The 12,690-nt window shown below is 41.4% G+C and overlaps 1 protein-coding gene across 8 annotated transcripts in view; it reads right to left on the minus strand.

The window, feature by feature from the left end:
* The window catches only part of LOC122549100 (molybdopterin synthase catalytic subunit-like), an 80,283-nt gene that overhangs the window by 65,997 nt on the left and 1,596 nt on the right, over nucleotides 1-12,690 (minus strand). For 4 of the 8 annotated variants that reach the window (XR_006311418.1, XR_006311420.1, XM_043688376.1 and 1 more), the window contains 3 exons: nucleotides 9,090-9,140; nucleotides 7,079-7,200; nucleotides 1,565-1,711 (listed from right to left, as the gene is read on the minus strand). Coding sequence is in view for 4 of the 8 variants with exons in the window: in XM_043688376.1 (XP_043544311.1) it covers nucleotides 1,585-1,711; nucleotides 7,079-7,200; nucleotides 9,090-9,140 (300 nt within the window). In the remaining 4 variants the exon portion in view is untranslated. Of the gene's footprint in view, nucleotides 1-1,564; nucleotides 1,712-3,407; nucleotides 3,443-7,078; nucleotides 7,201-9,089; nucleotides 9,141-12,690 lie in introns of those variants that run through there. The other 4 variants (XM_043688366.1, XM_043688346.1, XR_006311419.1 and 1 more) reach the window with 2 other exon arrangements.

Here is a 12,690-nt window from a genome sequence, read left to right on the forward strand (position 1 = left end):
CCATCTCTTTCTTGCCTGACAGGTACATACATATCAAGGACACGTCGTTTCTGTTCCTTGAAAAAGTTCCACATTTCAATGACATCCTTCCCTGACAGCCTATGCTCCCAATTTATGCTCCTCAGATCCTGTCTTGCAGCAATTGTAAAACCTACCCTGTTGCATGCACCTATCTCTCTCCATAACCAAGGTGAAAGTCACAGAATTGTGGTCACCATCACCAAAATGTTCACCCACTAACAAGCCCACCACTTGTCCCGGTTCATTACCGAGTACCAAATCCAATATGGCCTCCCCTCTGGTCGGACAATCTACATACTGTGTTAGAAAAGCTTCCTGGACACACTGCACAAACACCGCCCCATCCAATCTACTTGATCTAAAGAGCTTCCAATCAATATTTGGGAAGTTGAAATCGCCCATGACTACTACCCTGTGGCTTCTGCACCTTTCCAAAATCTGTTTCCCATCTCCACATCTCTGCTGCTATTGGGGGGCCTATAGTAAACACCCAACAAGGTGACTGCACCTTTCCTATTTCTGACTTCAGCCCATACTACCTCTAAAGGCAGATCCCCCTCGAACTGCCTTGCTGCAGCTGTTATACCATTTCTAATTAGCAACGCCACCCCCCTCCTTTTTTACCACCCTCCCTAATCTTACCGAAACATCTGTAACCAGAAACCTCCAACAACCATTCCTGTCCCTCTTCTATCCACGTTTCCGTGATGGCCACAACATCGTAGTCCCAGGTACCTATCCACGCCTTAAGTTCACCGACCTTATTTCTGATACTCCTTGCGTTGAAGTATACGCACTTGAACCCATCTCTGTGTCCGCAAGTATTCCCTGTCAGTGCTACCTTCTTCACATTTGGACATCCTGACAAACAGCTAGCCTACTTGCTGGACTACAAGTCCGGATCCCATTTTCATTTCTTTCACAGAAGAAATTGAGGAGTCTATTTCGAGGATGCCACATCAGTAAACTAAGTATAAATAAGGTCAAGATTTGATCATCAGTGCTCTAAGATTGAAATTACTTTTGGAAAAGATAATGGTGGTTCAGTGATAACAGGCAGTGATCTCTAGATGAGAGTATTAAAGCAATGACTGAAGAAGCACACCTAGCCAGTGATAACCTTAAATTTGTAAATTTATTCAGCATTATTGAAATGCTGCAGATACGCCTTCAGTCTGCATCCATCTTGGCACTAATTCTGACAAGCCATGCAATACATTCCATATGTCGGAATTGACATCCATCAGGCCCATTCCCTTCTCCCAATGACCAACTCCTATTGTAGTTGTTAGCATTCAGTATCTTTTAAAAAAAAATTGATTAATATGAAAATGTATTTATATTATTACAGTGAAACTGCATAAAAGCAGCATGGCTCCATATAATAAAGATACAAGGCCAAATGGGAACAGACGAAAGGGAAAATTCAAAAGGCACCTAACAACGGAATCAATGGACCTCGCTAAAATTAAAGACTCCATCAGGAATTTTAATGTGCGGCCTCCTGCACCTGAAGTCATTTTTGAGGAGAAATTAGAAATACCTGCATATGTATGCCAGGAGCTAGCCCCCACTAATCGGGGGGATGACTGCGATCTCGTCGCCTGGCTGGAGGAACAAAAGCTGATCTCCCAAGATGATGTATTCCTGACGAACAGCAAGAATGATGTGATCCCTTATGGTACCAAGCCTGTGGATTCGGTAAGAAAAGAAAAAAAACATACCAAATATCAATAATATTTAGCATTTAGCACTAAATGTTTCACTGCGTTTAATAGGATTTTCCCTTCCTCTGCCTATTAATGGTCAATAATGCCCTCCAAATATGGTTCCAGGCCTGCAACTAAAACAGTTTAGAGTCACTACAGCCTGTCTGCTTCACTTCGGCAGTTAGCCAATTCTTGACAAGATAGTTAAATGCTTAAAAATGTATTGTTGGAAAAGCGCAGCAGGTCAGGCAGCATCAAAGGAACAGGAGAATCGACGTTTCGGGCATAAGCCCTTCTTCAGGCTTCTGCCCTAAATGTCGATTCTCCTGTTCCTTTGATACTGCCTGACCTGCTGCACTTTTCCAGCAACACATTTTTAAGCTCTGATCTCCAGCATCTACAGTCCTCACTTTCTCCAAGGTAGTTAAATGAAATGTTTTATGTAATCAAGCTACTTCATCGACTGGAGTGACAATGGGTAAGCTACGTGGGTAATATGTATAGAACATTCTGAACTTTGCAGCATTAACAACTTCTGTAAAGAAGTCCGTTGCAAAGAACAAAATTTGACTTCCCAACTGACAGCATTCTGTGAAAAAGAATATGTTAACTAAGAAGAAAAACCAAGCAATATCTCAACATTTTAAAAAAGGTCTCTAATATTCTTCCAAACCTGACATAATGGAGCCATACTACGTTTATTTCAATTATTTATTTATTGGCAAAATAACATGATGGTGAATTTTCAACAATTATATGAATTAGAAAAGTAACACGGTTTATAGCGATCCATCAAATGGTAATTATGTTCTCCTACGGATGCTTCTCCAAAGTGAACAGGGTTTGCTAAACTATTCTGTGCATCTGTTACACATATCACAGTTTACGACACCGCAGCCTTCATCTCAACATTAGTTCCGAAAAGCTTCAATAGTGCACATGCACCACCTTTTGTACTCAACTCATGTTTCTGTTTTTCCCTATTCCTATATCTATCTGTATCACGCCATCGTCAGCTAAATATGGCCTATCTGCAACCAAGCAGCTTCAAATTTTATGCAAAACTGGATGACAGAATAATATAAAACTGAGCTGTGCTGAATTTCCCTCAGATTTTCTCTCCATGTCCTGTGGGAAGACAGAGTAAAGGCAAGTCTCTCTGTCCTACGGTCACAAGTATCTCCTGCCCACCAAAGGCAGTACAAATCCAATCCAACCAATTATATTTCTCTACTCAGTGAAGGCTCCATCAACAATATCTTCTCCCTTTGCTATTTATGGAACCTGGTTCTTTGATTAGGTGGGGACAATGTTTCTTTATATCTTCTAACAGGATGCAAGCATTGCTAACTATGAAAACATTTGTTGCCCATCTCTACTTGCTCTTGGAAAAGACGACAGCGATCCACTTGCTTGAACCACTGCAGTCCATCTGGTATAGGTACATCCTACTAGGTACTCTCTTTCCCTCCCCCACCCCACCTACAATGCTTTTACAATAGAACATATGAATATACAACTTGGGAATAGACTATCAGCCCCTCATTCAACATTATGATTGATCTAATTGCAACCTTCAATTTATATTCCTGCTTATCTTTGATAACCTTTGACCGTTGCTTAACAAGAATCTATTCATCTTTGCCTTAAAAATATTCAAGACCCTACTTCCACTACCTTTTCAGGAAGAGTTCTGTCAGGCAGTTATGAGTCTAGAAAAGAAAATAAAAGTGTCAAATGGGAAATACCTAGTTTTTAAACAGTGACCCCCAATTTTGATTCTCCCATCTACAATCTCTCATATGTTTCAGTCTAATCGCCCCTTACTCTTATGAATTCCAAGTGATACCGACCTAGTCTGTCCAACATTTCGTCATAGGACGACCTGGCCATTACAAGTATTAGTCACAGTAAAATGGTATCTGAACTACAGCCAATTCATTTATATCCTTCCTTAAATAAAGTGACCAATACCTTGCACAGTACTCCAAATACCATCTCACCAGTGCACTATATCATTGAAGAATAATCTCTCTAGCTTTGCATTCAATTCCCCTCATGATAAATAATAATATTTGAATAGCTTTTAGCTATTTGTGCACAGGACACCCAGTTCCTCTGCACCCCATATTTCTGCAACCTCTCCCCATTTCTCTTTTTTTTTTGAAGGGAATTAGGAAGAAAGTTAAAACGTAGGACTGCAAAAGGTAGTGATCTCAGAATCACTACCAGGGCCATGTGCTAATCAGAGTAGAAGTAGCATGATATATCAGATGGACAGATGGCTGAAAAGATGGTGTGATGGGGAAGGTTTCAGACTGCTGAGACATAATGACCAGTTGGAAAAGGTGGGACAACTATAAACTGGCCAGATTGCACAGGACAGGATCGGAACTGATGTCCTAGGGGAGTATTTGCTAGTGGTGTTGGGGAGAGTTTAAATTAAAATGGAGGAGAATGAAAACCTATACAGGGAGACAGAACAGAGGGTAGAAAGGGCAAAAAGAAAAGACAGAATGGGAAATACTAATGATAGGCAATTCAGGGACAAAGGTCAAACAGAGGCATGATGTAAAACAAAACGAAAAGGATGAAGAGTGTCAAAATGACAAGCCTTAACACCATGCAACTTAATGTGTAGAGCATTCACAATAAAGTGCATGCACCAGATCTGCTAAATGATTTAAAGGGGTATGATGTAATTGGGATTATGGAGATGTAACTGCAGGGTGACCAGCAACAGGAATTCAACAAGAATTCAACAATGAGAGTAATCAATGATACTAAAAATAAAATTTAGAAGTATAGGTAAAGTGTCGCCATCAGCTTATACTATAGAACAAATTGCTAAATATTAAAAGCTTTTCATATCACAAACAAACACCTTCCTGAGATGTTTGTAGCACTGATAGCCACGGGTGAGTTGCCAGAAGATTGGAGTTTGGCTAATGTGGTGCCATTATTTAATAAAGATGGTAAGAAAAAGCCAGGTAGCTACAGATCTGTGAGTCATAGAGACAGAGAGATGTACAGCACGGAAACAGACCATTCAGTCCAACACGTCCATGCTGACCAGATATCCCAACTCAATCTAGTCCCACCTGCCAGCACCTGGCCCATATCCCTCCAAACCTTTCCTATTCATATACCCATCCAGATGCCTCTTAAATGATGAAATTGTCCTAGTCTCCACCACTTCCTCTGGCAGCTCATTCCATACACGTACTACCCTCTGCATGGAAAAAGTTGCCCCTTACATCTCTTTTATATCTTTCCCCTCTCAGCCTAAACCCATGCCCTCTAGCTCAGGACTCCCCAACCCCAGGGAAAAGACTTTGTCTATTTATCCTATCCATGCCCCTCATGATTTTATAAACCTCTATAAGGTCACCCCTCAACCTCCGACGCTCCAGGGAAAACAGCCTCGCCCATTCAACCTCTCCCTATAGCTCAAATCCTCCAACCCTGGCAACATCTTTGTAAATCTTTTCTGAACCCTTTCAAGTTTCACAATATCTTTCCGATAGGAAGGAGACCAGAATTGCACACAATATTCCAACAGTGGCCTAACCAATGTCCTGTACAGCCGCAACATGACTTCCCATCTCCTGTAATCAATACTCTCTGGCATTGTATGGGCAAGTTGTTGGAAGGGAATCTGAGGGACAAAATTTACATGTATTTGGAAAGGCAAGGATTGATTACGGATGGTCAAGATGGCTTTGTGCATGGGAAATCATGTCTCATTAACTTGATTGAGTTCTTTGAAGAAGTGACAAAGAAGACTGATTATAGCAGAGTGGATGTTGTCAAATATGGACTTTAGCAAGGCATCCAAAAGATTCTGCATGGTAGACTGGTTAGCAAAGTTATATCACATGGAAGACAGGAAAAGCTAGCCCTTTGGATCCAAAATTGGCTGGAAGGTAGGAGACAGAAGGTGGTGGTGGAGGATTGCTTTTTGGGCTGGAGGTCTGTGACTAGCAGAGTGCCACAAGAATCGGTGCTGGCTCCACTGCTTTTCGTCATTTATATAAATGATTTGGATGTGAACATAGGAGGCGTGGTTAATAAGTTTGCAGGTCGCACCAAAATTGGTTGTGTAACAGGTAGCGAAAAAGGTTACCTCAGAGTGTAATGGGATCTGGAGCCAAGGAGTAACAAATCAAGTTTAATTTAGATAAATGTGAGGTGTTGCACTTTGATAAGGCAAATCAAGGCAGGACTTATACACTTAATGGTTAGGCCCTGGGGAATGTTGCTGAACAAAGAAATGTGGGATGCAGATTCATAGTTTCTCCAAAGTGAAATCGCAGGTAGACAAGTTAGTGAAGGAGGCCTTTATTGGTCACCACATTGAGTATAAGAGTTGGGGAATCATGTTGCAGCTGTACAGGACATTCGTTAGACTACATTTGGAACACTGCAATCAATTCTGTTCTCCCTGCTATGGGAAGGATGTTGTGAAACTTGAAAGTGTTCAGAAAAGATTTACAAGGATTGCTAGGGTTGGAGGGTTTAAGCTAAAGGAAGCGGCTGAATAGACTGGTGCTATTTTCTCTGGAGTGTCGGAAGATGAAGGGTGCCTTATAGAGGTTTATAAAATCATGAGTGGTGTGAATAGGATTACTAGACAAAGTATTTTCTCCAGGGTTGGGGAGTCAAAAATAGACAGCCTACATTTAAGGAGAAAGGGGAAAAAATTTAAGCAGGCCCACAAGGGGCAACATTTTTATGCATAGGGTGGTGCATGTATGGAATGAGATAGTGGTAGACGCTGATACAATTACAAAATTCAAAATGCGTCTGGATGGGTATAAGAATAAGAAGGGTTTAGAGGGATATGCGCTAAAAACTGGCAAATGGGACTCGATCAGATTGGGATGGCTGTACAGCACGAACAAGTTGGACCAAAGGGTCTGTCTCCATGCTGCACATCTCTATGACTCTATGTTGAACACCGAAGCATATGAATTCCTTGCAGTTAGTAAGTTCCTGCAGTACATGGTCAACAACTTGATTACATGGTATCTTTGACACAGGAAAGCATCCCCAAGTGGTTCACAGGAGCATGACCAGCCTAAAAATTGAGATAAAGCCAAAGGACGAGATAATAGGAGATTGGTAAGCTTCATGAAATAGTTTTAAGGAGATCAGAGATCCAAGAACTACTGAGATTTTTAGTTGAATTTGGCAGGGCATCGCTACACAATAAACATAAATCTTAATTGCTACTCCATCTTCATCACATAAGCAGCACATAGGCACTTCACACTGGAAAGAACACTAGATCAGATCAACAACATTGCTAAGAAGAAACAACAATGGATTTCTCTAATAAGCTGTACCTTGGATGTCTCTTAACAATTTCCTGCCACAGTTGCAATGAAGTTAGTTGCTGTGGTACAGAAATCGTCTCCGAACGAACCCCTGACAATTCAGCACTCCGGGCAAAATACAGCACAGAGACCTATACAAAAGAGAGAAAAATTAAATCTTGAGAAAAATGTGACTAGCTCATAACCTAGCACTGAAACACATATTTTCTAGGAAAAAAATTATGAAGATCAGAATCAAGATTTACCAAATAAACTGGTCTCATCAAGCCATACTTCATATTGTCAAACCTTCAGTTCAGGAGATTTTAGTGAGGCTTCCACCATTGAATACCTACATAATATACTGCCAATCTATAATTCTTTCAATCTCCTGGGATTAATGTTTACTAATTTTGTCTGGATGACAGTGAGGGCTGCAGGGGGGAAGGGTTTACTGACCATGGCACGGTGATACAGGACACTACTCAAGAGGAGAGAATATGACAAATATACTGATGATATGGGACAATCAGATTAGAGAAATACATGTGTGGACCAAAGACTGTCGTGGTGGAAAGGCATTCCAGTTCATGGAGCACTGGCACCAGCACTGGGGAAAATGGGATCAGGATCAATGACAAAGTCTCTATCTGAACCTTGCTCGGGCCAGTATTCTTTCCAACCACATACGGAAGTAAAAAGGATTTTAAAACTGAATAATGGAGGCAAGGGATCAAATTTGGAAATCTATAGTCAAACAAAAGATCGAGACAAGGATAAAGAGAAAGGTATTAATACAGGACAATGCCAAATAGACTATGATAAGAGATAGAGAGTACATATCCAAGAGTAAACCAACAGACAAGACTAGCATTTTCAAAGGGAGTGTATTAGATAAATTTGAGGATCAGTATCTGAATGAACTGACAGCACAAATAGGCTGTTCAGAGAAGATTCACTAGACTATAACCTGGAATAGCCAGGTGATTTATGAAAAAAAACTAGACACACTAGACTTGTGCCAGCTGGTATTTAGAAGAGCAAGAGATGACTTGATTACAACATAAAATTCTGAGGTGTCTTACGAAGGCGGATGTGGAGAGAGGATGTTTCATCCTATAGGGGATCCTAGACCTGGATTACTGCTGACAAATCAGAAGTCACCCATTTAAGAGAGAGATTAGGCTTTTTTTTTTCTGCTGAGCAGATCATAAGTCCTTGGTACTCTCATTCAAGAATATAGTTGAAGCAGAGTCCTTGAATATTTTTAAGGCAGGGATAGATAGCCTTTAAACCCAGTGTTTAACAAGAATCTATCAGGGGTAGGTGGGAATAAGGTCAGCCATGAACTTAGTGAATGGTAGAACAGGTTCAAGCGGTTGAATGCTACTCCTGATTCATGTGGCTATATTGATACACATCCCACAGTCTAAATTACACTGAAGCTATATATCGGTAGGTTTTCTATTGAACCAGGAAAGCTCTCCATATGCTTTGTTATCAAATGTGCAGAAGTGCACTCAGAAATCAGCAATGCGTTCAAGCTTTGGTAAAACAAATGGAAAAGTGGGCATTTCCATGACATTAAGAGATTTCTACTGGGCAATCTGAAAGGTTTATTTTGTAGCAGTTCTTAAATATTAAATTTTGAAAGACTGATATGAGCAGCTCATAACCCAAACATTAGTTTGCGTTACATGAAAAAAGTAAAGGAGTAAGAAATAATTTCATCTAACAATTGCGATGATCTCACGACAATAAAGTTCAAGTGGTTCCTAAATAATTAAAATAACCTCCCTATCTTTGTTACTGCGTTAAATGCAATTTGTTAACACTTGTTCACAAGTGAAGCAAGTTAAACCAGAGATTAAAAAAAAAACCCACATTGTTATGGTGCACACAGAGGTCATTCAACCCATTTTGATCTGCACCTTAACCCTGCACGCACTTCCATTTATATAATTATCCAATGCCCTCTCCAATGCCTCATTTGAACCTGCCTCCACCATTATTCCAGGCTGTGCATACAGTAACTACTTACTGTGAGAGAAAGTGTTTTCTTCACCACGCATTTGCTTCTTTTGCAAAACTCCTAAAACCACAGTACAGAGGAACCTAGATTATCCAAATATCAATTATCTGAAAATCAGATTATCCAAAGGAGATCTCGAGGTCGCGATGGAAACAGTACAAAGACATGTTTCCAACGGTGATTAAACAGGCACCGTCTCCAAATGACTGACTTCCCGCCCTCCCCCTCTCTGCTCACACTTTCCCTGAAGTTCTACATAGAGATGACCGTAAAGCCCTCCTCCCCATTCCCCAGATAATCTCTACTGTATAGGCAAAGGTGGAACCTGTCAAAAAGTTGTGTGTGTGGCTGTGGCTGCATGTGTGTGCGTGCGCACGCTATTTGGAGACTTACCCCACAAAGGCAACTTAAGCAGTCTTGTGGTTGGTGTCCAGTTCAGCTGCCCCGGAGAGGGGGCGGGGGTGGAGGGCAGTGTTGCATGGGGTTGGGGTGGGGGGAGGGGGGGGGCGGTATTGCATGGGGTGGGGGCGGGGTTGCACGGGTTTGGGGACAGGGCAGTGTCAGACAAAGGTAGGGGCGGGGTCTCAACACTGAGCAGACTTTAAAAACTCCAAGCTCCAGAGGAAAGGCATTTAACCGATTAACCGAATAATTGATTATCCGAACGAAATAGTGCCCCGCCCATCAGGTTCACATAATCGAGGTTCCCCCATATACCCTTTGGTTCTTGATCTGTTCACAAACAGAAAGTTTCTCCTTATTCATTCCATCCAGACATTTCATGATCTTGAAAACTGTTAAAACTCCCTTTTGTCTTTTCTATTTCAAAGAGAAAGCTCTCCCAATATCTCCAATCTTTCTTCATAATTGAAGGCATATCCCATCTTGTAAATCTCTTATGTACTCTATCAGATATGTTCACATCTTTCTTATAGTGTGGCATTCAGAACCGTACAATACACCAGCTAAACAGTCATAGTCATACAGCACGGAAACAGAGTTTTTAGTCCAATCTGTCTGCGCTGACTAGATATCATAAACTGATCTAGACCCATTTGCCAGCATTTGGCCGTATCCCTCAAAGCCCTTCCTACTCATACCCATCCAGATGCCTTTTAAATGCTGCAATTATACCTACCACCACCAACTCCTTTGGCAGGTACCACCTCCTCAGATCCCGTTTAAATCTTTCCCCTCTCACCACAAAACTATGCCCTCCAGTCTGACTCATATTTTATATGTTTATCGTAAAATCCCTGCTGTTGAACACTATGTTGAACAATATAGGTTTGCTCGCTGAGCTGGAAGGTTCGTTTACAGACATTTCATCACCATACTAGGTAACATCTTCAGTGAGCCTCCAGATGAAGCACTGGTGGTGTAGCCCGCTTTCTATTTATATGTTTGGGTTTCCTTGGGTTGGTGATGCCATTCACTATGGTGATGTCATTTCCTGTTATATTTCTCGGAGTGGTAAATGGGATTCAAGTCAATGAGTTTGTTGATAAGAGTTCCGGTTGGAATGCTATGCTTTTAGGAATTCTTGTGCGTGTCTGTTTGGCTTGTCCTAGGATGGATGTGTTGTCCCTGTCGAAGTGGTGTCCTTCCTCATCCATATGTAACGATACCAGTGAGAGTGGGTCATGTCTTTTTGTGGCTAATTGGTGTTCATCCTGGTGGCTAGTTTTCTGCCTGTTTGTCCAATGTAGTGCTTGTTACAGTTCTTGCAAGGTATTTTGTAAATGACATTAGTTTTGCTTGTTGTCTGTATAGGGTCTTTCAAGTTCATGAGCTGCTTTTTTAGTGTTAGTGGGTTTGTAGGCTACCATAATGCCAAGGAGTCTGAGAAGTCTGGCAGTCATTTCCACGATGACTTTAATGTAGGGGAGAGTGGCTAGGGTTTCAGGATGTGTTTTGTCTGCTTGTTTGAGTTTTTTTCTGAGAAATCGGTGGACTGTGTTCATTGGGTACACATTCTTTTTGAATACACTGTATGGGTGATTTTTCCTCTGCTCTGCATAGTTCATTTGTGCTGCAGTGTGCGGTGGCTCATTGAAATAATGTTTTAACGAGCTTCGTTTGTGGATGTTGGGATGATTGCTTCTGTAGTTCAATATTTGGTCCGTATGTGTTGTTTTCCAGTAAATGCTGGTTTGAAGTTCCCCACTGGCTGTTCCCTCTGCTGTGACATCTAGAATGGCATTTTGTTGTTGTTTTCCTCCTTTTTAGTGAATGTTATGCCAGTAAGGATATTATTGATGGTCTTGAAGGTTTCCCCTCATTTATTTCGTTTAGTGATGCCAGTATTGTCAAGCTGGTGGATCTATGCCTTACCACACACTTCACGTTCAACAAAACCTACAGACAAACCAACGGAACATCCATCGGATCTCCAATATCAGGGTTTTTAGTAGAGGCAGCAAAATGCAGAGACTTGAACAGCTCTACCAACCATCCAACCCAAACTTTGGGTCCGCTACGTTCATAACACCTTTGTCATCACTAAATGAAACAAATTAGAGGAAACTTTCAAGACCATCAATAATACCCTTTACTGACTAACTATGCCTCTATTTATTAAGTCTAGAAACAGCATGCTTTATAGGAAATCAGGAGGGCAAAAAGGGGACATGAGACAGCTTTGGCAAATAGCATTAGTTGTATTCATAGAATCCCTTTGGATTCTCCTTAAGGACAAAAGGGTAAGTAGGGTCAGAAGGGGACCCCTTAAAGATCGGCAAGGGTGCCTATGTATTAAGCCACAGGAGATGGGGAAGATACTAAACAAGTAGGTTGCATCAGTGTTTTCTGTGGCGAATGACGTGGAAGATACAGAATGCAGGGAAATAAATAGTGACATCTTGAAAAATGTCCATTCTACAGAGAAGGTAGTGTTGAATGTCTTGAAACGCATAAAAGTGGACAAATCCCCAGGACATGATCAGGTGTTCCCTCAAACTCTGGGGGGTGCTAGGGAAGAGATTGCTGGAGCCCTTGCTGAGATAGTTGTATCATCGATAGCCACAGATGAGGTACCGGAAGACTGGAGGTTGGCTAACATGGTGCCACTGTTTAAGAAAGATGGTAAGGAAAAGCCATGGAACTATAGACTGGTGAACTGATATCAGTGATAGGCAAGTTGTTGGAGGGAACTCTGAGTGACAGGATTTAAATGTATTTGGAAAGCAAGGACTGGTTTGGGATAGTCAACATAGCTCTTTATGTAGGAAACTGTGCCTCACGAACTTGATTGAGCTTTTTGAAGTAGTAACAAAGGGGATTGATGAGGGATGAATGTGGACATGACCTACATGGTCTTCTGTAAGGCACTCAACAACATTCCTCATGGTAGACAGCCTAACAAGGTTAGAACACATGGAATACAGGGAGAACTAGCCATTTGGATACAGAACTGGCTAGAATGTAGAAGACAGAGTGTGCTGATGAAGGGTTGGTTTCAGACTGGAGGTCTGTGACCAGTGGTGTACCACAAGGATTGGTGTTGGGTCCACTGCTTTTCGTCATTTATATAAATGAACATAGGAGGTATCCTTAGTAAGCTTGGAGATGACACCAAAATTGAAAGTGTAGTGGATAGCGAAGAAGGTTA

Source organism: Chiloscyllium plagiosum, chromosome 1, assembly GCF_004010195.1.
Source record: "Chiloscyllium plagiosum isolate BGI_BamShark_2017 chromosome 1, ASM401019v2, whole genome shotgun sequence".
Lineage (NCBI taxonomy): Eukaryota > Metazoa > Chordata > Chondrichthyes > Orectolobiformes > Hemiscylliidae > Chiloscyllium > Chiloscyllium plagiosum.